At 43.9% G+C, this 27,330-nt stretch overlaps 1 protein-coding gene across 1 annotated transcript; it reads right to left on the minus strand.

Moving 5' to 3' along the window:
* Nucleotides 1-750: 750 nt before the first annotated feature.
* On the minus strand, nucleotides 751-18,474 carry rab20 (RAB20, member RAS oncogene family). Its single transcript, XM_072578095.1, has 2 exons — nucleotides 18,207-18,474; nucleotides 751-1,935 (listed from the first exon to the last, which is right to left on the minus strand). Exons 1-2 carry the CDS (start codon nucleotides 18,376-18,378, stop codon nucleotides 1,424-1,426), a joined length of 684 nt encoding a protein of 227 aa, XP_072434196.1. The 5' UTR covers nucleotides 18,379-18,474; the 3' UTR covers nucleotides 751-1,423.
* Between the last annotated feature and the right edge of the window lie 8,856 nt (nucleotides 18,475-27,330).

The following is a 27,330-nucleotide window of genomic DNA, read 5'->3' on the forward strand; positions in this document are numbered from 1 at the left end:
AGGCTCCTAACTTTGGCACAAGACCCTCTTATATTACTGTAGCAGACTTTACAGGGTCACGTCTGAATGTGACGTTTTAATGCCAGCTGGTCTATTTTGTTTCTTCTTGTATCCTTTACAGTGGTTTGATACAATGGAATGACTTGCTCAGTTGTTTCAGAAGGCAGTTATGTCTAACGGTAACTGTATTACAACATGGTTGTCATTGCTGTGTCTGAAGTGACATTTACACTCAGAACTGGCAAAGAGAGCTGGCTCCCTTCCCCTTCCCTTTCCCTAAATGCTATTACTCAAGAAGTTATGTTTTCACTTTCAAAGAAGGTAATCCATTGTTACATGGTCACAATTATTGACATTAGCTTTGTTTCATGGATATATTTAAGTAATTAAATTGAGATATAAACATACACATATCTGATAGAATTAATATTCACGTGTCTCAGGATTTGTCACATTAAAAGGCACTTTTCCTGGTTTGATTGAGAAATGGCCAGTTTTGAGCATGAGTTTTGGTCAATGCAGCGACACAATTGGCCAAACTGCCTTCTTGGGCAGTAGAAACCACTGACAGGGCAGAAACAAATAAAAAGTTTGTGGGAGTGTAAAATTTGGAAATTTGAAAATTATTTAATGGAGCTTTATATATAGTCAGGGAATGCAAATTATTTTCAAAATGAAAAAAAGTGTACAACTTAACACAGGAGAACTGGCGATCAAACTCCAGATGATTTCTACAAACAGGGCAAAATCAACAGTTCAAAATTTAATTTAATTTTCACATACGTAACATTCTAAAAAAATTGTAAGAAACATTGTTGATTATGATCCATCCGGAAAGGTCACCTTAAATCACATCACAGCATGGTCTCTATCTGATTGAAGAGTATTAATGTGCAGCAGGAACATCCATCAAATAGTCCATGACCAGCTGAGCTTTCACATTGCAGTTTGACAGCAGATTGAGACAGTCCAATCTCTCCTGCTCCCCTCAATAATACTAAAGTCTGTCCAAACCATTCTAAGCAGTCCACGGTTACCTGTCGAATTAACCTTTAAACACTGCTCAGTGACTATTTAATACCTGCCACACAAGTCAATGATGGAGTAAGTGATTGTTATAACAGATCCCACTTTGAGTGGGTGACATTGCGCTGGACAGAGAGTGGGCAACATCAAGCACTCGGTAAACCTCTAAGGGGACGACATTCTGCTTTCTGTTTATTCTAGCATGTGGTTGCACAGCATTAAACTTGCTGTAAACAGGAACAATGGCGAAGATCAGCAACTGGTTTTTCGGATCTCACTCTGCGCACACGGCACATGGACCACAGTTCATTCCTTCAGAATTTACGCTGCATTGTAAAGTGCGATTTCCCCTCCAAGGGAAGGTGCTGGGAAAAAAATTACATTCAACCCATTTCCCTCAAGTACAGCAGGGCGATGTCCTGGATTTGGAATCAGTACTTTGTTCCAGCTCCACGGTGTCGGGAGATTTCACTGGCTTCTTCACAATACCAGCTATTACCAGTTCAAAAATGGTCTCAAAGAGCAGATCGACATTATAGCCCGTCTTAGCGCTGGTTTCAAAACACATTTTCTCTGCCACTGGGAAATCCTTTTCGTCGAGCATCTTGTACTTAAGGAGTTGCTTGTACAGATTAATTGCATCCTCTTTGAAGACCTGTTTGCTTGCTCTGGGAGCAGGAGATGCTGGAACCGGTCCCTGGGTTTCATCAGTCCCCACGCAGTCATCAGTCAGGTCAGATTTATTGCCCACCACAGCGAAGATGCAGTCAGGCTGAGCTGTGTCAGTCAGGGTCAGAAACCGCTCCTCCAGCTCCCGCAGACTCTGACGGCTCGTCACATCGTAAGTGAGGATCACAGCAGCTGCTCCTCGACAGTACATCGAGCCCAATCCGTGAAACTGCTCCCGTCCTGACAAACCAACACAAAGCGTCAGAAGAGCTGTACAGGACATGGGTTAGGCCACTTTCAGAGTACTGCATTCAATTCTGTTCTCCCTGCTACAAGAATGATGTTAAACTCAAACTCGAAAGGGTACAGAAAAGGGTACAAGGGTGTTGCCAGGGTTGGAGGGCTTGAGCTATTGGGAGAGGCTGAATAGGCTGAGGCTGTTTTCCCTGGAGTGTCGGAGGCTGAGGGGTGACCTCATAGAGGTTTACAAAATCATCATGGGCACGGTTAGGGTAAATAGACAAGGTCTTTTCCCTAGGGTGGGGTGAGTCCAGAACTAGAGGAAATAGGTAAATAGAGGAAGAAGGGAAAGATGTAAAACAGACCTAAGGGGCAACTTTTACATGCAGAGAGTGGTGCGTGTTTGGAATGAGCTGCCCAGAGGAAGTGGTGGAGGCTGGTACATTTGTAACATTTAAAAGACATCTGGATGGGTTTATAAATAGGAAGGGTTTGGAGAAATATGGGCCAAATACTGGAAAATGGAACTAGATTTATTTAGGATATCTGTTGGCTTGAATGGGTTGGACTGAAAGGTCAGTTTCTGTGCTGTACAACTCAGTCTAAGAGCTGGCTCATTCCACACTCTGAATTCCCCCCCCCCAATTCATATTAGCTGGGCTGGTAGAGAACTGAACTAACCAATTGGCTGAAATATTAAACCAAGAACCTGCCTGATGTATATAAAAGAACCTGTGGCTATTTTTAAGATGATATCATGAATATTTATCCCATATATCAACATCAAATGATCTGAATTGTTGCATTGCAATTGATGGAACCTTATTGTGTACAGGTAAGCTGTTATGTTTCCCATATTGCAAAAGGGAATAGACTTCCAACAACCCTGTAATTGGCTGTACAGGGCTCTGGGATACCCTGAGATTGTGAAACTTGCAAGAGAAACACAATCTTTTCCTTCTCTACCATCTAGGTCCAAACCAGCAGGAGACAATTAGCAGATATAGCACACACCAGAAGCTGTGTTCAAGCCGCTGCCATTATTCCCCTGCCTGAAGCCTGACCCCTGCACTTGGGGGCACTCAGACTACCCTTCTCCTCTGACTGGGAAGAGCTGTCTCTGCAGCCACACACAATACCCCACTCCTCCGTCCAAACCTCCCATCCCTTCCAATGACCCCCGACTCTGGCCAGTTGACACAGGCACCACTTGCTGGAAATCCCCACACAATTTCCAGTTAACACCTTCAGTAGCTGCCAACCCAGGGCTTTTACTTTATCAAACTGTGAAATGACCAAGATTCATCATCCCACACAGCTTTAGGCTTGTATTGCCTTGTATATCCGAGATTAAGACGATCTAATTGAGGTGCTGAAGACAATTAAAAGATTCAACAGGTCCAATAGAGAGAAACTATTTCCGTTTTTTTGGAGGGGAAGGCAAATCTGGAACAAGAGTCTATAAACTTAAAGTCAGAGCCAGACTCTTCAGTTTTGAGGTTAGGAAATACTCCTTCATAATGGAAATCTGCAATTCCCCGAAGAAAATGAAATTCAGGATGGGAGATGGGGAGCATTTATTAATTTCAAAACTGAAATTGTTAAGTTGATTATTTTTAGTTAAAGGATCCAGGTAGCTTCGTAGGATGAACATACAGATCACCATGAAATTAACAGCACGGTGAAATTGGCTGCAGGGCCTATGGCCCTCGCCTACTCATTTATTCCACTGGAAGTGAAACTTAGATAGGCGTTGCAATAATGTTCTTTTTTTTTTAAAAAACAAGAACCAAAGTGCCGTGCAACATGATTTAGAGGAACACGCTCAGGGAGAGACAGGCTGTCTCCAGTGTGATCAGTGATTAAATGATACTCATTTCTTTTTCAACACTGAATGCTCGAAAGCAATTCATTGCCTCACCCAACGAACCTTTAATCTTTGTTAAAAAGGGCAAATGTTTTGCAAAATGATGTCGAAATGTTTGGCTGTTGATGTTTACAAAAGCAGCCCACAAAAAAAGCATTAGAATGAATTATGGAAAAAAAATGAATGTCAGTGCCAAATTCAAATTTTTCTTACCAGAAAGTGGAAATTTCAATTTATTCCAAAACTTGTTTGACTTTTCAAGATAGTTTGGGATGAGGTCCATACATCTGGATTGTGACCTTTGTGTACTGATTTTTTAAACTAGTTATTTTTCTCAGAGTTCAGTTTTCTTACCTTAGATAGTATTTTTGTGACCTCTGTCCATCTGTTGGATAGCCTTTCCTGAGTGGCCCTGTACCTCATGGGATGTGTCTCTTTTCCTCTGTCCCCAGTCACCTTCTATACCATAATGATTCTATCCTTGGTACTTATACCCTGAACTTTTTGTCTGGAAATGTTTCCAAGCTGACACAAAGATTATTCCCAAAGTGTGTTAAATATATGATTTCCCATTTGAGAAATAAAAGAGTTGACGCTAGATTCCAAATTAAAAGTTCCTAAATGAATTTCCTCAGCAAAATGTGGTTTTCCCATTTTGCAAGAATTTAGATTCGAATCTATCTTTAGAAGCTGGTCAACCTCTCCTTTGTACAACTTGGCAGAAAATCAGAGCCCCTTTTGAAATGTCAGCTTTTACAAAACTTCCCATCAGCGTTGCAACTTCTCTAAGCTGGAAGAAATGTCACTGCCTGCCCACACCAAGACCACTCCCACAGCCACCTACTTTCAAACTCTCCAGGTCCACTGGCTTTGTTCCCAGGAGCTGGGCATTAGTCCAATATTTTTCAGGAGGTTTGTTAAAGATGGAGAGCTGCATTGACCTTAAGTATCAATTTCACTTGGAACTCAATTCAAACGTTACCCTCATTAATTTCATCCAGATGAAAGCTCAAAAGGTCCAACAACAAAGACGTTTCAGAAAACACTGAAATAAAACTTGTTCTTTTCCATTAAAGTAAACATGCCAAAGAGTATTTGAAAGCTGAAAACACCTTTTTGAAAAAAAAGCTAAACTGTCATAAGTGCTTTCCATTGACATCCAAATGACTGCTGGGGAAAGCAGAATCTAAACCACAGATAATGAAAGGAATTCAGATGAAAGAATGCACAGGAAATGGATTTGTGAAATATAAGCAGCACAAGACCCTTCCAAGATGGGAATCACAGAGATCATTTGCAGAACAGCCACTGCATTCATCACAGCATTGCTGACATTTCACAGAATAAATTAGCTCGAGATATTTCACAGGAATGACTTTCAAACTGCCAACATGGAGTGGAACTAAGACAAGTGACAGCAGGCTTGGTCCCAGAGGTAAAATCAAAGGAGCTTTTAAAGGAGAGGTGCTGAGATTTCCAGAGCTTACAGCCAAGGAAGCCAAAGGCAAAGCCACCGATGGTTGAGTGATTCAAATCCACGACACTCCAGAGGCCAGGATTCAGGAAAGCTGAGAGGAGGTTACAGAGGCAAGAAAAGGATGAGTCAACAGAGAGAGATGGGAAAACAAGAACAAAAATTATAAATAAAGCTCGAGGGACAGCAGCCAATGAAGGTCAGTGATTCTGGGAGTTAATGTCAAACTGTCTCGAGGTCTGAAACAGGAGGGAGTCTCAGCACCGGACAGCTGCCTTTGCAGTTTGCTTTGAGATATAACAGATCGTGGAGTTTTACAGTATTTCCATCGGTGGAAAGCCACATTAGGAGACTAACTACACAGTCTAAGATAGATTTTGTGAAAAAAAAAATTCCAAGTGGGATTCTTAGAGATACTGCAGATTAACTGTTCCCTACTGTTCGCTACCACTAGACCAGAACTAGACTTTTACCTCAAGTGAAACCCACTCTACAGATGGTCAACTAAAATAGATTCTCAAAATAACCTAAACACAAGCTCAATGATACCAAGTGTTGGAATGCAACTGAAAACAGGAATGAAAGGGTCACCTTGCCCTGAAACGGAAGAAACACCACCACCTACAAATTTTGTTTTTCTAGTTTTAAATTGGAGTGCTACTTCCCCCATGCCGAAGGGGTAAGTCAGGACTGTGATGGAACACCTTCCAATTGTTGGATAAGTACACCTCCAACAACACACAAAAGAATCTACACAAAGAATTCTTTGAAAGAATCGAGAACAAACCAGCCCACTTCACTATCACCCTATCTATAACCTTCAACAATCACTCCCACCACCACTGGTGCACAGTAGCAGCAGAGCGTACTATCTACAAATGTACTGCAGATTGTGCACCTTTGATAGTATCTTCCAAACCCACGGCCACTTCTATCTAGAAGGATGGAGCAGGCAATGCTGGGAACACCATCTGCTGCAAGTCCCTTCCAAGCCATTCACCATCCTGACTTGGAAATATATCTGCACTCCTTCACTGTCGCTGGGTCAACCTTCTGGAACTGCCTCCCTAAGGTTATTGTGGCTGTCTGTACACCAAAAAACTGCAGTGGTTCAAAACGCAGCTCACCCCCACCTTCTAAAGGGCAATGAAAGGGCGGGGGACAATAAATTCCATAAGAAAATAATTATGACAACTCAGTGTCTCAATGGCACACTGCCTGGTTACCGCAAACATCAGTTACCATAACTAGGTAACTAATCTGTGTGATGATGTCGCAGGTTTCAACCCTCCATGGAAAATCTGGACAACCCTCAACCACTTGAAGTGTTCTCTTGGCTCCACAAGTGAAAGATGAGCTCAAAGATTGTGGCTGTGGCCATCTTGATGCTTGACCATCACCCATGCAGTGACCTGTGAGATCCAGTCGTTACTGATGAAGCAACTGAAGATGGTTGGACCTAGGACACTTCCACTCTTGCAGCCATATCCTATAACTGAGATGACTGACCAACAACCACAACCACCTTCATTTTTTTTGTTAGTTTTGACTCTGCCTAACGGGGAGATTTCCCTTGTGTTTCCCATGGCCTCCAGTTAACTAGGGCTCCATATGCCACACTTGATCAGATGCGGCCTTGATGTCGAGGAAGTCCCTCACACCTCACCTCAGATTGTACAGAGACTATCAGCGCCGGATTGGTTCATGGGAATTGGTGGGTCCAGCATCATTAGGAGCATCGTAACCAATGGCAGGAACAAACCAATTCCATCTATTTTTAATTCACCTGTGTCTAAAACAGTGGGTTCTAAATTCATCACATTTAATTTCCAACTATTACTGGGCTCAGCAATTAAGACAGGGATAGTTCACACACCAAAACTAATTCTAGATTCAAATAAAAAATATCAATGTGATCAACCTTTAGTTAAACTGAAGACTGTGCTAGAACAGAGCTTGAGAATCAACTCAAAACATCAGCCAATATGAAGTTCAAGGCTTCAGTTTGATCAGGGAAACAAAAGCATACAGTATATTAAACTGATGAGTATTGTTTAACCCACAGGGACAGGAGAAGCCATTTGGTTTCTTCAGCCTGTTCTGCCATTCTGCTAGATCACGATCAGCCTCTTAACCCTTGGGCTCTCTGACACTTATTCCCCTTACCTAACAAAAATCTATTGATCTCAGTTTCAAGTGACCACTCGTCTTGATAGTTTGTAAGGGGAATAAAAAAGTTCCATATTTCCGAGCCTCAGAGTCATAGAGATGTACAGCATGGAAATAGACCCTTCAGTCCAACCTGTTCATGCCGACCAGATATCCCAACCCAATCTAATCCCACCTACCAGCACCTGGCCCACATTCCTCCAAACCCTTCCTATTCATATACCCATCCAAATGCCTCTTAAAACGTTACAATTGTACCAGCCTCCACCACATCTTCTGGCAGCTCACTCCATACACACACCACCCGCTGTATGAAAAAGTTGCCCCTTCGGTCTCTTTTATATCTTTCCCTTCTCACCCTAAACCTATGCCCTCTAGCTCCGGACTTCCCCCCCCAGGGAAAATACTTTGCCTATTCATCCTATCCATGCCCCTCATGATTTTGTAAATCTCTACAAGGTCAGCACGGCGGCACAGTGGTTAGCACTGCTGCCTCACAGCGCTAGAGACCCGGGTTCAATTCCCGCCTCAGGCGACTGACTGTGTGGAGTTTGCACGTTCTCCCCGTGTCTGCGTGGGTTTCCTCCGGGTGCTCCGGTTTCCTCTCACAGTCCAAAGATGTGCAGGTCAGGTGAATTGACTATGCTAAATTGCCCGTAGTGTTAGGTAAGGGGTAGATGTAGGGGTATGGGTGGGTTGCGCTTCGGCGGGCCTGTTGGGCCGAAGGGCCTGTTTCCACACTGTAAGTAATCTAATCTAATCTAAAGGTCACCCCTCAGCCTCCAATACTCCAGGGAAAACAGCCCCAGCCAATTCAACCTCTCCCTATAACTCAAGCCTTCCAACCCCTCCCTCCTCATTTATTTCTCTACCCTTCAGGCACTCTGCCTGTATTCCTGATGAAGGGCTTTTGCCTGAAACATCGATTTTACTGCTCCTCGGATGCTGCCTGAACTGCTGTGCTTTTCGAGCACCACTAACCCACAACCTTGGCAACAGCCTTGTAAATCTTTTCTGAACTCTTTCAAGTTTCACAACATCCTTCTGACAGGAAGGAGAAAAGAACCTTGTCAGAGAAGTGCCTTAGTAATCTTGCAACAGGATTCTGGTATGGCCCCTTAATGTACTGACTCTCACTTTAAGATTTTGTCCTCTTGTTTAGGGCTCCCAACACAGAAGGAAATACTTTCTCCCTTTCTAACACCTGATATCTTTTAATCATTTCAAACACCTCAATTAAATCAACACTTAGATCTTCTAAACTTGAGGGGAACAAGTCAGGGCTAGGTCCTTATCATTTAATCCTACAGCCCCAGTATAATTTTGATTAACCGTTGGTGCTCCTCTTCCAATGCTAACCACATCTTTCCTGAAGTCCAGGACCCAATTCAACCAGAATTTTATTAAACTGCAACTTGCACCCCTTTTTATTTCAATAACCTGGAGCAGAAACAACCAAAATTCCATTAACCTTTTAAGAATCATAGGATCCCTACCGTGTGGAAGCAGGCCATTCAGCCCATTGAGTCCACATCAAACCTCCAAAGAGCATTGCACACAGATCCACCCCCTTACCCTATCCCTTGGACCCTGCATTCCCCATGGCTAATCTACCTGGCTTGCACATCCCCGAACACTATTAGCAACTCAGCATGGCCAATCCACCTAATCTGCACAGTTTTAGACTGTAGGAGGAAACCAGAGCACCCAGAGGAAACCCACACAGCCACAGGAAGAACGTGGCTACTCCACACAGCCAGTCGCCTGTGAGGCAGCAGTGCTAACCACTGGGCCATGTGCCGACCTTAAACTGCACTTTTTTTTTTAAAAAAAGTTTCCCCCAGTATTTATTAAGGACTTGGACCCTTAAATCTCTTTCTCCACAGTTGCCAAGCTTCTCGCCATTAAGAAAATTAGCTTTCACCTTCGGTTACCGTGATAAGAAATCAATCTCGGCAGTTAATTAAATATCACAGTTCAAACAACATGGAATGTAGTGATCAGAAACTTCTGGAGACGTTCAGACACACTCCTGACAATCTTCACTAGATTGGACCATCACAGTCTTGTGACCCTTAATTGAACAAAGACAGCATTAAAAATAAACTGCAACCACACAGCCTCAAAACAGCCAGGAACATTTCACAATCAACATGCTATTCATGACTCAAAATAAAAGCTTAAATGTGTTTCACAATCCTCAAGCTACTGGACAGAGATTGCACAAAATATGCATTATTGCAAGTTGCATTTGAACAATAGTGAGCTTCAGAAGTTCTCGATAAGAAACTGAAACTTATTAGTAATGCTTCTCAGGTAAAGCCTTCAATTCATCAGACATAATCCTCATTGTTATAACAGCGAATTCTGGGGTTACAAACAGTGCAACTGGAATTTACTTGGAAATTATCCAACTATAAGCATAAGAAATTATTCTGCTCTCTGGTATTGACAATTTGGAAACAGGCCATTCAGCCCAACTGATTCAGGCTGGCGTTTAGTCTCCTCTCACCCCACTTCGTCTCAGGCTGTTAACATATCTTCCTACTGGAGGAAAAGTATTGAAAAAAAATCAGGTTTTCACTGGGACGGTGAACCTTAAGTAGCTCGTTACCTCCAACGTTGTATTATCAAACCTTATCAAAATCAGTGATTCCCTAACAAGAGCAGAATATGCTTTTCTTCATGCAAAAAGGGAAAATAACTTGCATTCCTATCATACCTTGAAACTCCTAAAAGTATATAAGCAAATACAGCAACCTGCACACAGTAAAATCCCACAAACACAACTATTCTGCAGCGTTAGCCTAGATTGGGCTGTGATAAAGTTAATACAGAGAGTAAGTATTTCTCTACTGGAATCCACAAACAAGTAGCATTTCCTGAACATTAATCATCATCAGGGATAATTTCAGGAAGATCCTTACACTAAGCGGAATGGAAATTCAAAGCTCCTGATGGGAGCAAAACTCAGAGCTTCCAAAGCTGCTGTCAAATGTTTTTGGGTAAAGATATTACTAGATAAAGGGCAAATGGAATTGGAATTCAAATCAGCCATGATTTAATAGAATGGGGTTGTAACAACCTCGAGGGGCTGAACGGGCTCCTTCTATCCCTACATTCAAGACAATGGAATGGGAATGTGAATAAAATCAAAACCAGAAAAACTAAGTACAATACTCAGCCAATCTAAATCATTGGTTTTACATGATCTGGATCACTATTCACTTCACAGACATGCGTTTACCTAGAAACAACTAAATTAAGCACTATACATGTATACACATTACTATACCATGGCTTTGAGATGTATTTTGTCTTTTTTTTAATAAAATGAAGCAAGGTTGAGACAGAGGTGATCAGCTATCTGGTCAAAGCCAATACAGTAAACAACTTTGAGGCCTAGTGTTTTAAAAAAAAATTTGGAATAGAAGCAGCCTGAATGGGTGGTGTCACCCACTGAACCAGGATTTTTTTTCAGTTTTAGCTTTCAGCAGTCGCTGGGGTCATTGTGCTGGATGTGGAGGCTCTTATTCCTCTCTGTGTTCTAGTTAAAAGCTGGGGTTCTCTTCCTACTTCTAGAATTACATGTGAGACATTCTATTTTACTGAATTTGCCTTTGCCAAGGGTGTGTCTATGGGATGCTAATCTATTGGAACAGTTACTGTTTAGTCATTAAATAATCTATTATTGTTAAGTTTTCCAAGAGAGTTAAGTCATTGTAATGCTTTCTTTTGTTTTATTTTACTATATGAATAAAGTGTGTTTTGCTTTGAGATGGTAGTTTGGCCAATCAAATTTTAGCTGGAATGCAACGACTGGCACTTGTCTTTAAAATAAGAAAAAGGTAAAGTCTAGGCTAGCTTCTTAACAGATTTTGATGGGGTTTGATTTGGTCCATAACATGTGGAATCTGTTTGCAACACCAGCTCTGTTCCTTGCTGTGATTCAGGTTTCACCGACAGGGTTGGATTTAATAACGAGAATGCTTGAACAGCCATTTCAGTATTTGCAGCTCTACCCAACCCTGACCCTGACTTGATAACAATGGTTCAACATTGGCCGTTGCATAAAACGAGAAAAAAAAGAGTTTCATACAGTGTCTGGCAGTGGAGTGAGCTATGCTAAACCGGGGGACAAGGGTGATATCAGAACTGAACTTCTAATTTAACCACATAAAATTGGGGAGGGTATGGTAGCTCAGTGGTTAGCATGACTGCCTCACAGCACTGGGGACCCGGGCTTGATTCCACTCTTGGGCAAAATGTATGTGCGGAATTTGCACATTCTCCCAATGTCTGTGCAGGTTTCCTCTGGGTGTTCCAGTTTCCACCTGCAGTCCAAAGATATGCAGTTTAGGTGAACTGGCCATACTAGGTTACGCAGTGTTCAGGGATGTGTAGGTTAGATGGATTAACCACCGGGAATGCAGGTTTAAAGGGTTGGGGGGGGGGTGGTCTGGAAGGGCCAAATAGCCTGCTTCTACACTGTGGGGATTGAACAGTTTGGGACTTTTCTCCAGATAAGCAGAGTTTGACGAATGACATGCTATAGACTTTTAAGATGATGAAGGAGTTTTATAGGGTAGATGCAAGGTGCAGCCACAAGTGGGGAGTCCAAAACCAGCAGACATAAATATAAGATTATTCAGAATTACACAAAAATAAAAGAATTCAGAACAAATGTCTTTAGGTAAAGAGTGGTGAGAACATGGAACTACAAATAGAGGTAAATTAGATGTTTTTAAGGGAAGGTATGAGAGAGAAGAAACAAACAAAAGAATATTGTGACAAATAAAGATAAAGTAGAATGAGAGGAAGCTTAAACGGAGCATAAAGAATGTATGAACCTGATGGGCTGAACGGCTTGCTTCTATATTAACCAACGATCTGCTGAGTCAGCACAGCAAAATGGACATGGCAGCTATCGGAAAGACAAACAATAGATTGCTTTGTTTCAATTCCTGGGAATAGCAGGACGAACAGAGGAGGAGAGGTTGAAAGAATTAGGATTCTACTCACTCGAGTTTGGAAGAATGAGGAGTGGGATCTCATAGAAACCTTTAAACTTCCACAAACAGGATGAGACAGAGGAGGTGCAGGAAGGATGTCCCCAGTGATGCAGGAGTTCGTAACCAGGGTCACAGTTTAAAGATACAGGGAATATCATTTAGAACAGAGAACAAGGAGAACTTTCTTCAGCGAGAGAGTGGCGAGTCTGTGGCATTTGCGACCAAAGGACCCAGTCAAAGCAAAACATTGTCTGATTTCAAGAAGGAGTTGAATTTAGCACTTGGGACTAAAGGGATCAAAGGATCTGGGAGAAAAGCCAGAACAGGTTATCGAGTTGGATGATCAGCTCTGATCAAAATGAATGACAAAGTAGGATTGAAGGCCTGAATGGCCTTCTACTTCTATATTTATAGATCAACCTCTTGGCAATTTCTGAGTAATGGAGGCTGTAACAATGATCACGCCATTAATTTAGAATTAGAGACGGGTCTCGAATTCCAGTCTGATAGAAGTCATTTTGCAACCAATCTGTGTTGCATAATGCCACTAACATGTGAAAAGATTGCAAGTTTTGTCATCAGGAGCAACGAAACAAAATTTCTCACCAAGTAACAAAGAGATATTAGGGACTGGTGGCTCAGCCTCCAATAGCAGAAACAGTACAATTAGGGATAGAGTTTAAAGCAGAAGATCATGTATCTCAAAGAGTTTCGGGGTTGAAAGGGATAAAAATAAACAGGACAAGCATAGAGAGGGATTTGAAAACAGGGAATAGAATTTTGAAATGGGCAAGAAGCATGGAATTACATTAAAAATTTCTGATTGAAAAGATTCTTGCTTCCTATGATCTGCCTGTACTGCTTGTAAACAAAGCTTTTCACTATACTTAGGTACACGTGACAATAAATCAAAACAATTCAAGAAGCCAAACATTTTTGAAAGTATGTGTAAAGAATCGGGAGTGGCAAAATTATCTGCATCAAGCTAATGGAACTGACTCAAGCAAATATTCACAACGGATTGTGCAGCTGGAAGAGGTTAGAGGGGGTGCAAATAAGTCACTTACCTCTGGTAATTGAATTAAAATCCTGTATAGTGAAGGCATGTTGTAGTGTACAGTATTCCACTAAACATGAGACTGGAACAAATAAAAGATGAACACTGATCTACACTGGCAACACCTTCATTTAAAAAGTCTCCCTAAACCTCTTTGCCTTGCTCTCCATCTTTGAAACATTCCTGAAAATCTATCCCTTTAACACGAGCTTTCAGACCTAATATATTTTGTCAGAGTGCCATATTGTGTGTCACAATGCTCCTAGGAAGCAACGTTTTGTGTTAAAGACACAAAGTAAATTATTGTTGTTGTTGCGCACCTCAACCATTTGCAAAAGGTGTCACAAATCATGTGTACCCATTAGCAGGTTTCCTACTGCAGGATCTTGGTTAGTGTGGACAACATTGTTAAGGTCAGAGATTGATTGGTCCTTTTTTTGAGACTAAGGAAATTGAACTTCATGAGGGTACTTCCCAAAGACGTAGTTGTAGCAGATGAACAGCGAATGCCAGGAGAAGTATCAGGCAAACCAAAAAGTTAGCTGTCAACCCGGTTACAGGTCTTGTAACACAAGACTAAGAGATAGTGTGGACTGCAGATGCTGGAGAGCCATAGTCAATAAGTGTGGCGCTGGAAAAGGCACAGCAAGTCAGGCAGCGTTTGAGGAGCAAGGGAGTCGACGTTTCAGGCATAACCTTCATCAGTCCTTTATCGACTATAACACAAGACTACATGCATACCAAACAGGATGCAAGACACAGCCCTGAGCCAACCCACAACCAGTGGATCAGATTTAAGCTTTGCTGCCAAACCCAGTTCTGAATGATGTTAGTCAATCAAATCTCTTTTAATTATCCATCAACTTAAGTCAAGAGAACAGCAATGGGCAAGAAAACCTCCTGCTCATGACCACCTAACTGTCATCCCTCTTTCTCCCACACAACTGATTAATCAGATCTCCTCCATGTTGATCACCACTTGATAGAAAAGCTGATAGTGCTCCACAAGTATTCCCAGCAACAAAGATATAGAAACCCAGAACAGTGCAAAGGCAAGGCTGAAACATTTCCAACCACCTTCAGCCAGAAGTATCAAGTGGATAATCCTTTTTGGTTGCCTCCTATAATTCCCAGCATTACATATACCACTAATCACATTAGTTCAATGTGGTATCTTCAGCTGCTTCTTGATATTAGATACTGCAAAGGGCTATGGCCCTGACAACACTCCAGCAATAATACTGAAGACTCGTGCTCCAGAACTTGCTTCTCCCATACCCAAGCTGTTCCCCTACATCTACAGCTCTGGAAATATGGAAAATTGCCTAGATATAATTGTCAAAAATAATCGCAGGACTAATCCAACTCAGACAATTATCACCCTCGCAGTCTACTCTTGATCATCAGCAAAGGAATGGAATGCATTGATGACAGTAACAATGAGCAACACTTGTTTAGCAATAACCTGCTCACTGATGTACAGTTTCTGCCAGGGCCACTCAGCTCTCTCATTACAGTCCTGGTCTAGACTTGGTCAATGGAACTGAAGAAAGGAGCTGAGAGTGACTGTATATGACATCAAGACAGAGAATGGCATCAAGGAATTCCAGTAAAAATATAGTCAATGGGAATCTGGAGGTCACCCTCCACTGATTGGGGTTAGACCTAGTACAAAGGAAGGTGATTGTGGTTTTCAGAAGTCGGGGCGAAAGTGAGGACTGTAGATGCTGGAGATTAGAGTCAAGGTTAGAGTGGTGCTGGAAATGCACAGCGGGTCAGGCAGCATCAGAGGAGCAGGAAAATTGGCATTTCGGGCAGGAGCCCTTCATCAGAAGTCAGTCATCTCAATCCCAAAACATTATTGATGGGGTTTCTCAGTGAACCCTAGGTCAAACCATCTTCAGCTGCTTCAATGACTTTCACTTCATTCTAAGGTCAGAGTGACCATGTTTACTGAGGATTGAAGAAGTTGAGCAGCGTTCACAAATCCTCAGTTACTGAAACAGCCCATTTTTGCATGCAGCAAGACCTGGACAACAATCAGGCTTAGACTGATCAACAGCAAGGAACTGTTAAGCCACAAGTGCCAGGTGATAACCATCTCCCAGTTTCCTCTTGGCATTAACCTTGCTGACTCCCCCACTATGAACAGTATGGATGGGGAAGTTGGATGTTAACCATTGACCAGAAACTGGACTGTATCAGTCGTATAAATACTGTGGCTACAAGAGCAGGTCAGATGCTAGGAAGTCGGTTGCAACTTGCCTCCTGTCTCCAAGACATAAGTCAGCATAGTCATAGTATGTTCTCCACTTGCATGGATATGGTCAGAATTCACACGATACTAGGTTATAGTCCAACAGCTTTATTTAAAGTCACAAGCTTTCGGTGCATTGTTCCTTCCACTCAGCTTTAAATGACCTTGATAGCTTTTATGGGCAAAGTTCCAGATTTCCATTCCCTCTTGTCAGAGAAGTGCTTTCTGTTATGGCCTCTCAAAAGTCTGGCTCCCGCTTTAAGAATTTGTCCTTTCTTTTGGGCTCCCAACACAGAAGGAAATACTTTCTCCCTTTCTAACGCCTCAAACCTTTTAATCATTTCAAACACCTCAGTTGAATCATCTCTTAGATCTTCTAAACTCAAGGGAAACAATGCATGTTTGGGTCCTTATCATTTAACCCTGCAGCCCCAGTTTCATTTTGATTAACCTGTGTTGCTCCCCCTCCAAAGCTAATCATGTTTTTCCTGAGGTCCTGGACCCAATTCTATCAGAACTTCATTAAACTGTAACTTCCACCTCTTTTTATTTCGGCAACCTGTGGCACTAACAGTTAATAAAGTTAAAAATCACACACCACCAGGTTATAGTCCAACAGGTTTATTTGGAAGCAATAGCATTTGGAGCACTACTCCAACAGGTAGCTGTGCAAGAAGCTACACTAGTCCAACACCAGCTCCTTCACATCATAGCTAAAGTTTCATTAACCTTCTAAAAACCATGGAATCTCTACAGTATGGAAGCAGGCCATCTGGTTCACCTGCCAAAACATCAGTGCTCTGGAAGCTTGTGATTTCAAAATGAACCTGTTGGACTATAACCTATTGTGCGACTTCTGATGTTGCCTTCCCCAGTCCAACACTGGCATCTCCACATCATGGCTGGATATGCACAGCTCCAAAAATAACCTCAGCTTCAACAAAGCAGCCCACTTCACTGCCACCATTCGCTCTTACTCCTGTCAGTCAAAGGTGGGGGGATTGTATACCACTGCACTGCAGAAATTCACCAAGTTCCTTAAACAGCACCTCCAAAAGATGTGACCTCCAGTACCAACTGAGACTGATGCATGGGATCATTACCCTCAAGATCTCCTTCAGGCCACACACCATCCCGCCTTGGTACTACACCTCTATTTACTGTGGCTACATTAAAATCGTGGAACATCCTCCCTAAAAGCATTGTGGGTGGACCTACATCCAACAGATTAGATAAAGATTTTCAAGAGACTGGCTCATCATCTTGTGTAGGACAGTTGGGAATGGACAATAAATACCTAGCCTGTGAGATCCATGTCCTATGGATGAATTTAGGACACCTATTAATTGCGTCTTCGCAGGGCTCTAGTTTAAACGTCTCATCCTCAGTATCCTCCCGATAGTGTAGCACTCCTCTACTCTCAGGGTGTTATCAGCATGGGTGAGACGCAAATTCTGGTGTGGATTAAAGTAGAGGGTCAAAAGTACAACCTGCTAATTCAGATAGTAAGAATGTAACCCACCGAGCAAATCCCAGTGTCCGGAGTCATAGAGATGTACAGCATGGAAACAGACCCTTCGGTCCAACTCGTCCGTGCCAACAGATATCCCAACCCAATCTAGTCCCACCTGCCAGCACCCGGCCCATATCCCTCCAAACCCTTCCTGTTCATAAACCCATCCAAATGCCTCTTAAATGTTGCAAATGTACTCGCCAGAAGCAGCAGCTAAACAATAGCGGTACAACAAGTCCAATCAGTGACGGAATCCAAAAGTGATGCCAAACTCAGGAGAAACGCACCACAAATTAAAACGCGTAGGATGGAATCAATTCATTCAGTCAGTGAGTCCTGAATGTTTCCGAACTCTGCACTGGTCTCAAAGACCAACACTAAGCTCCTGCTCTAGTCGCTCCCAATACCACACAGGGTTGGATTCTCCCCAGTAAGGGTAAAGGTAAAGGCTGAAGGTTTGCTTTGCCCTGGCAGGGAGTACAGTTTGGGACGGACTCACTGATCCGCCGTCTCGCAGATGGACACCCTATTTCAGGAGGGACTGGGGAGTGAGTGATAGTGAGGGAGAGTGGGGGACAGTGAGGGAGAGTGGGGAACAGTGAGGGGGTAGTTAGGAAATAGTGAGGTAGAGTGGGGGACAGTGAGGGAGAGTGGGGGACAGTGAGGGGGTAGTTAGGAGATAGTGAGGGAGAGTGGGGGACAGTGAGGGGGTAGTTAGGAGATAGTGAGGGAGAGTGGGGGATAGTGAGGGAGAGTGGGGGATAGGGATGGGGTAGGGGGTAGGGGGTAGGGGATAGTGATGGGGTAGGGGGTAGGGGGTAGGGGGTAGTGATGGGGGTAGGGGGTAGGGGGTAGGGGGTAGGGGGCATGGGAATAGTGAGGGTGGGTAGGTGCAGACTCTGGGTCGGACGGACTGACTGACCTGCCGTGTCCCAGATGGATACACTGTGCCGCCCCCACTGTTTCAGGAAGAAGGCTCCGCCGACCGTGCTGAGTGTTTCCTGGAAGCGGCGCTCGGTGTACCGGTGCAGGAGGGAGGTCTTCCCCACGTTCATATCACCCAGAATCACCACCTTCACATCGGGCTTCATCATCCTGGCTCCAACCGCCGCTGTACCGGGCCAACCTCACTCTCTCTCACACAGACACACTGAGATCTTGCTGTGCAGAGAACTGCACTCTTCCTGAAACTTTCCCTGTGATCCAAACGGAAACAGGCGGAGACTCCCCGCCCCCCGGGGCGGATCCCAGCACCACCCACCCCCCCCAGAAACTCCCACCCCCAACAGCACCCCCCAATCCCAACATCCCACATCTCCCGGGAAACCTCCCACCCACCACACACCCCAACCCCTCAACATTGACACACACGAACCCTCCCCCCACCCCACCCCCAACACCCAGGTCATTTCCCAACCATTCACCACCACCACCCGACTCTGAAACCTCTCCACCTCCAACACCGGCCCACTCCCCTCACCACACCCCAACCCCAACCCCAACACACACACACACAAAGCCAAGATCCCTCCCGTACCTCCCCCCCAAACGCCCCACGGGAACCCTCCCGCATCCCTCCACCAGGACAATCACCCACCCACTCACCGCCCACTCCCCCTCCCAGGTCAATCTCCCACCCACTTACCACAACCCCCCCCCCACCCCGGACAATCTCCCACCCACTCACCACCAGCCCCTCCCAGGGCAATCACCCACCCTCTCACCCCCTCCCCAGGAAAATCTCTCACCCACTCACCACCACCCCTCCAGGGACAATCTCCCACCCACTCACTACCCCCCCCCCCCGGGACAATCTCCCACCCACTCACTACCCCCCCCCCCGGGACAATCTCCCACCCACTCACCAGCCCCTCCCCCGGACAGTCTCCAACCCTCCCCCCAATCCCACCCCCGCGGGAATGCCCGCTCTGTGAACTCAGAAATGCCTTCTCTCTCAGCCTTTGAGACATCCCAGTTTATCACAAAAATATCCCCAGATTAAAGACATAAATTGTTATCGTTTACATTTGGTGTAGGCTTTCCTTCTTCTCAGTGGCGGTGATTGAACAAAATATTAGCAAAGGGTAATATTTCGATAATTCAATCCATCTGTAGACAGGAGCTAGTGGGGGCCACTATTGTACTTTTGGGGATTGGCTTGGGGCGAAAGGGAAGGGGATGATTTGCGATAGTGCCTCATAAAATACAAAGGCAGCTCGGTATCAATTCAGACCCCACCACCCATAAAAAAAAAACAAATAAAAGACTTTTGTAAATGCCCAGCATTGGCACAGACTATCGAAGAGTCGGCTGTGTGAGCCGGAGTTACGTTATGTGCCCAGTCTTGGTCAGAGCGACAAGATTCCTTTTTCTGAGTATTTCGGGTTTATTGGTATGTTGTGTCAGCTCAGGTGGGTATGTGCACTGATCCTGGGAGTTTGAGACCTGTGACTGAGCCCCTCAATGAATCCAGTCTAGCAAGGTTTGACCACACATGATATTAACATTTCTGAAACAGCATTGGTTATGCCGTTTGGAATCCTCCCAATTGGGGGAAGAGTTTAGAATTCGAGCGTCAGAAACGAAGATAGTAATACAGTAAATCCAATGGAGAATTCAGAGGGGGGGGAAGAAGCATTTACACCTAAAGAGTGGCGAGAATACACAGCCTGTCACAAAACTGAGTGGTTCAAGTGAATAGTATTTAAGGGGTAGCCGGATGAACAGAGACAATTTAGGGAGAGGTGGTCACCACGGGGGCGGGGATGGCGTTAAAATGATTCATCTCCCCTTCCAACTCCATTTTGAGTTAGCTCCCTCCTCCTCGCGCTAACCTTTGATGATGTGTTGCCCTTAATGGACTTTCTATGCAACTAATTCAATTTACTGGTGGTGGTTAATAAATGCAAAACAGCCCCACTGGTGATTTGGTGATGGGGAGAAAAAAGAAATGCTCAATTGTGTGCAAAATTCAGGATATGAAAATAGGCAGGAACAAAGGATGAGAAGAAGATCGATAAGAGGAGACGCATGTCAGAAACTAACAAGGGCCACTTATCCCAAATGATCAATTTCTGCTGCAAGTCCTGTGTAACTGTGCAAACATTTCAAAAGCACTGCATTACCTGTGAATGTTTTGGGAAGCCGAAAACCTGTAAAATATGCTGCAGAATTCTGTCTTTTAAAAGGTGATGAGATGGTTGACTAATGCTCTCAGCCAAAGTCGAGCAACTTCTAATTTTATTTTGACAATGAGTGGTATGGCAGCTCAGTGGTTAGCACTGTTGCCTCAGAATGCTAGGGACTTGGGTTTGATTCCCATCTCAGGTGACTGTCTGAGTGGATTAGATTAGATTAGATACCCCTACAGTGTGGAAACAGGCACTTCGGGCCAACAAGTTCACGCCAACTCTCTGAAGATCAACCAATCCAGACTCATTTCCCTCTGACTAATGCGCCTAAAACTATGGGCAATTTAGCATTGCCAATTGGCTTTTGCCCGAAACGTCGATTTCGAAGCTGCTTGGATGCTGCCTGAACTGCTGTGCTCTTCCAGCACCACTAATCCAGAATCTGATTTCCAGCATCTGAAGTCATTGTTTTTACCTCATAGCATTGCCAATTCACCTGTCCTGCACACCTTTGGATTTTGAGTGGAAACAGACACCGGGAGAATGTGCAAACTCCACACAGACAAATCGCCTGAGGCTGGAATCAAACTTGGGTCCCTGGTGCTGTGAGGCAGCAGTGCTAACCACTGGGCCACCATGCCTCCCATGCATATTTTTCCTGTGTCTGTGTGGGTTTCCTCCGGGTGCTCTGGTTTCCTCCTACAGTCCAAAGATGTGCAGGGCAGGTGAATTGGCTATGCTAAATTGCCCATAGTGTTGGATGCATTAGTCAGAGGGAGATGGGTCTGGGTGGATTGCTCTTTGGAGGGTCCTTGTAGACTTGTTAGGCCAAAAGGCCTGTTTCCACATTGTAGGGGATCTAATCTAATGATTGAAATTATTAAACTTTGACCAATTCTGGGCTTTTCAAGCAGGTGGCACAATCCCACCATTACAAGGCAATACCCTCTTCCCAAAATAGAATAAATATGACAATTAGGGTCTCTGCAGGAGTACTGCACTGTCAATGGGACAGTACTGAAGGCATGCTGCACTGTCAGATGGTGATTACTGAGGGAGCACCACACTATTTTGAAGTTGATAGTGAAGGAATCACTGCACCCTGGAACTGCTGCAATACATTGTCTCCCTCTCAAGTAGATCATTGTTCAATCTAGTGCACCTGCTGGCCTCTCGTTTACTGCTGTGGTAAAGGGTTACCATTAGCCATGGTTTATTGATCTGTGACCTCTATGCAGCTAATTCCAGTACAAAGAAAGCAGAGATTTTATCTGTGAGTATTTGCTTGACCCAGCTCAGTAAACAATGTGCATGTGATTTGTATCACATGGATTTCTGTACCTTCTTGCAAAAATATTTGACTTTCCTTTTGTCATCCGCCCATTTTGATCAGAGAGGAGGCTTTTTTTAATTCAATGTTTTCCGTGTTGTCCAGTTATTACCTGTTGTGTTGTGACTTTAAATTCCTTGTCTTACTTTTCATATCCCCCACCACTCCTCTCCTCCCTGTCGCTTTAAACTGCTCCAATCTCATAAGTTTTCAGGCTATCAGAGCTCCTTCCTTTCTGAGTTAAAAATCACATGACCAGGGGATGAGAAAATAACAACTTGTCCAACAGGTTTAATTGGAATCACTAGCTTTTGGAGTGCTGCTCCATCAGGTGGTTGTGGAGAACACAATTGTAAGACACAGAATTTATAGCAGAAATTTACAGTGTGATTAGATTAGATTAGATTAGATTCCCTACAGTGTGGCAACAGGCCCTTCGGCCCAACATGTCCACACCAACCCTCCAAAGAGTAACCCACCCAGTCCCATTTCCCTCTGGCTAATGCACCTAACACTACGGGCAATTTTAGCATAGCCAATTCACCTGGCCTGCAAATCTTTAGAGTTGTGGGAGGAAACTGAAGCACCCGGAGGAAATCCACGCAGACACGGGGAGAAGGTGCCAACTCCAAACAGCCACCCATGGCTGGAATTGAACCTGGGACCCTGGTACTGTGAGGCAGCAGTGCTAACCCCGAGTCACGGTGCTGTCCTAATGTAACTGAAATTATACATTGAAAAATACCTTGATTGTTTGTTAAGTCTCTGTCATGGAAATTAAATCGACTCAACTCAACTGTTAGCAAGAGCAAAGAAAAGAGCTTTTATTCAGATTCTGCAGAACCGACCCAATACATTCGGCCAGATGCCTCGTGTAAGAGCACTTGAGCATAATTCAGATACTCTTTTTATACCATTCTTATCACACTCTCAAAGGCAAAGACTGGGAAAACTCAGGTTGTTATTTTCTCATCCCCTGGTCGTGGACATAACTGTTCTTATGCTTTCCTCAGCTGTCGCTGAACTTGACTGTTGCAAGGTCAAGTTAAATTCAAACAAAAGCCAAGCTGTCTCCTGGCTGCAGAACTCAGCTAAGTATTGTTTGCAAAGCTCAGCACAGCATTAAATTTAGAAAAGCATTATCTTTCAAATTTCACAGTGAATGTTAAATTTGTTAATTTTCCATTACAGTCTCTTGGCTGTTAGAATGACCATGTTAGTTTCACTTCTTTCATATGTAAAACACAAAACCTTTTTTAAAAGTTACATTCTCAGGTTAACTTTAACAATTGGTGTCAACCCAGATAATGTGTTTAAGGCGTTAGCCCCCGTGCCTTCCTTTCTGACCTCTTTACTTGATTTAACTCACACTATCATTGGTAACTCTTCATTTTATTTTCTAAACTCTAAGCTTTCAAATAGCCTCCATTCAACAACTTCACTAATATAACATCTCGAATATAATAAAATATTTCAAGGCTCTCCATGAGAGTGATTGTCCAATTACAAATGGCACTAGACACATAAGGAGATATTAGGATAGGTGACCATTATCTTATTCTAAGGGCTTGGTGCTAAATAGCATATTAAAGGAGGAAAATAAGGTAGAGTTATGGAGAGATGTGGGTTGGGAATTCCCAAGTTTGGATACAACACAACTGAAGACATGGCCACAAAAGTTAGAGTGAATAAAATCAGGTATGTTAAAGGCAGCGGGGTGAGAAGATCACAGAGTTTAGAGGTTTGCGGGGCTGGAAGACACAAGGGAGGAGGCACAATACCAGGGAGGGAGGCGCAGGTGAGAGTTTTAAAATTGAGGAGTTTGATTGTTTATTGTGCATGATTGGAACTTACTGCAAGTTAAAGTGTGGGCAGCAATGTCTTGGATGACCTCCGGTTTATGGAGGTTCAAATGTTGGGGTAACCAGCCAGGTGGGTGCATGTTGGAATAGTCAAGTTAATAGTAACAAAACCATCAATAAGGGTCTTAGCAGCAGTTGGTGGAGGGTGACATGGATTTTGGACTGTCATGATGGTAGAAATAGGTGGTCAGCTGTTTACCGCAGATCTGCATGTGACCCCCCCCAACAAGGTTGTTAGTCATTAGGGAGAGGGATAGAATCGGTAATTATGGAATGGAGCTCATGGTAGGGATTGAAACTAATTGCTTTGAGGTGGTTATAGATTGGAGGAATTGAGAAAGGTGCTTATGAGTTAGAGCTTGATGTCGTCAGTATATGTGTGAAAACTAACACTGTGCACTCAAATAGTGTCACCAAGTAGCAGGATGTAAATGAGAAACAGGAGAAAACCATGGGAGACACCAGAGGGAGGTGTGTGTAGGTGCGAAGCGAAACTGTTAGAGGCAACCTCTCCTGTTCTCCCAGCACCTTTAAGACACTCCTTTCAAACCCACCATTTTAACCAAACTTTTGGCAATCTGTCCTAACATTTCCTTCTGTGGCTCAATGTCCAATTTTGTTTAGTATCTCGTTGAACTATTTTATTGTTAAAAGTGCTAGTATAATGTAAGTTGTTATTAACATAAACTTTGCCAAATCACACACAACAGATGTTGACTTCACATCAGTAAGAGTCAGGACTGCCTGCTGTATGATGGTTCCTAACGTTGCTCTCTTTAAACGTGCAAATTCAACATTTAACTACTGCTGATCCAAATAAAACATAGGAAATGCTAGAGTAACTCAGCAGATCTGACAGCAACTGTAGAGAGAGAAAAGCAGAGTTAATGTTTTGAGTCTGTTGTAACTCTTCAGAACTGAAGTTTCCCACCCTCACACGACTTGCGTCGACCTCCTTTCCAAGACCGACAAGCAGGACTGCCCTGGCAGACCTGTGGTTTCAGATTGTTCCTGCCCACTGAACTTTTTCTTTCTTCTCTTGACTTTATTTTTCACCCTCCATTCCTTATACAGTCTCTTCCCATCTGCATTTAAGCGATGCTGCCATCAGTTCCACATCTTCCAGGTTTCTGTCCCTAGTTCCTTCCTCTTCACCATGGCTGTGCAATCCCTTCAAATATCAACCCCGCCCCCACACCCCATCAGGAGGGTCTGCACGTTCTCTACTTCATCCCTGAAAAGAGGCCCACATAGCCCCCTATCTATCACCGCCTTCCTTTGTCAGGCTGAGCTCATTCTCACTTCGAATAACATCTCCTCTCATTTTCTCCAAGTCAGAGGTGTGGCCATAGGAACCCACATGGCTAACCCACAGTTATGGCTGTCTTATTGTGGGGTATTGAAACATTCCTTGTTCCAATCCTGCTCAAGCCACCAACAACAACTCTTCCTCCAATCTTTGGTGCTGCTTCCTGCTCTCATTCAGAATTGGAAAATTACTCAATTTTGCTTCCAATTTCCATACTTCACTCTAATTCACCAGATCCATCTCTGACTCTTCACCTCCCTTTCCTTAATGTCACTATTTCCATCTGTGGGCAGGGGTCACCCATCCAATATCCATTACAAACCCGCTGACTCCCACAGTTACCACAACTACACTTCCTTATACCTTACTTTACTCCACCTTTTCTGTCTCCAGTTCTGATGTTGCCATCTTCAAATGGAGTGCCTCCGACATATCCTCCCTTTCCCCTAACAGACGATTCATGCCTCATTGTGGTAGGCAGATGCCTCAGCTGTGTTTGACCCATCAACCCACACTTCTGCTCTCATCCCTTCTCTTTCTCCCAGGGAAGGAACAGGATTCCCCTTGTCGAGTGGGTGGTGCTGGAAAAGCACAGCATCTGAAGAGCAGGAGAATTGATGGTTTTGGGCATAAGCCTTTCATCATCATTCCTGATAAAGGGGTTTTGCCCGAAACGTCGATTCTCCTCCTTGGATGCTTCCTGACCCACTGTGCCTTTCCAGCACCACACCCTCGACTCTGATCTCCAGCATCTACAGTCCTCACTTTCGACAAGGGATTCACCTTGTCCTTACTTTCCACTCCTCCAATCTCCACATTCAAATTTTCTCCACAATCATACAACACAAAAACTGACCCTTTGGTACAACCAGTCCACACCAACCACAATGCCCAAGCCTGGCCCATATCCCTCCCAGTTGAAGAGAGTGGTGCTGGAAAAGCACAGCATCTGAGGAGCAGAAGAATTGACATTCCGAGCATAAGCCCTTCATCAGGATTGAGGCCTGTGGGCCAGGGGCTGAGAGATAAATAGGAGGGGTTGGGGCTGGGGGGGGGGGGAGGGGGGAGACGTGGCTGGGATTGCGATAGGTAGATGAAGGTGGGAGTGAAGTTGATAAGTCGGAGAGGAGGGTGGAGTGGGCAGGTGGGAAGGAAGATGGACAGTTGGGCAATTCAAGAAGGCGGTGCCAAGTTGGAAGGTTGGATCTGGGATAAGGTGGGGGGAGGGGAAATGAGGAAACTGGTGACATTCACATTGATCCCATGTGTTTGGGGGTCCCAAGATGGAAGATGAGGTGTTCTTCCTCCAGGCGTTGGGTGGTGAGAGTTTAGTGGTGGAGGGGACCCAGGACCTGCATGTCCTTGTCAGAGGGGGATAGGGAGATAAAGTGTTCACCCACAGGGCTGTGGAGTTATTTAGTGCATTTGTCTCAGAGCTGTTCTCTGAATTGCTGCTCAAGTTGGTGTCCTGTCTCCCCAGTGTAGAGAAGACAACATCAAGAGCAACGGACACAGTAGATGACGTGTGTGCAAGTACAGGTAAACTTTTATGCGTGTATGGAATGAGCTGCCAGAGGAAGTGGTGGAGGCTGGTACAATTACAACATTTAAAAATCATCTGGATGGGTATATGAATAGGAAGGGTTTAGTGGGATATGGGCCAAACGCTGGCAAATGGTATTTGATTGATGTAGGATATCTGGCTGGCATGGATGAGTTGGATAGAAAAGCCTGTTTCTGTGCATCTCTATGACTCCGAGTTCTACACCAACTCTCCAAAGAGTCAATCCATGTGACATTTTATAAATTCCTACTTTGGAAAATTGAACCAATCTGACTCAAGATTGGAATACAGACATACTCTAACCTTACACCTTTAATGCATTCTCTCAGCTGAGATGTCACTTTTTTAACAAAACCTTAAGTTATCTTAGAAATGTGACTTGACAGAAGTTCTGGGATTTACATATTAATGAATCGATACCTGCAACCATTTCCAAAAGATGACGGACATAACAGAAATCTACGTTTGTTCAATGTATCGTATCAGTTACATGACACTGTGATTTTTTTGCTGTACATTCTATGTCATATGATCCTGCCCCACTAGTTACCTGATGAAGGAGTGCTCCGAAAGCTAGTACTTCCAAATAAACCCATTGGACTATAACCTGGTGTTGTGTGATTTTTAATAATTAAAAGTCATCTGGATGGGGATATGAACAGTGAGGGTTTAGAGAGATATGGGCCAAGTACTGGCAAATGGACTAGATTTATTAAGGACATCTGGTCAGCTTGGATAAGTAGGACTGAAGGGTCTGTTTCTGTGCTGTATATCACTAAGACTTTATGATAAGCCTTACCAATGTGCCTAAGCTGACTGGGAAACAGACACTCATCATTTGGACAGAGAG

This window comes from Chiloscyllium punctatum, chromosome 9 (genome assembly GCF_047496795.1).
Source record: "Chiloscyllium punctatum isolate Juve2018m chromosome 9, sChiPun1.3, whole genome shotgun sequence".
Taxonomy (NCBI): Eukaryota; Metazoa; Chordata; class Chondrichthyes; order Orectolobiformes; family Hemiscylliidae; genus Chiloscyllium; species Chiloscyllium punctatum.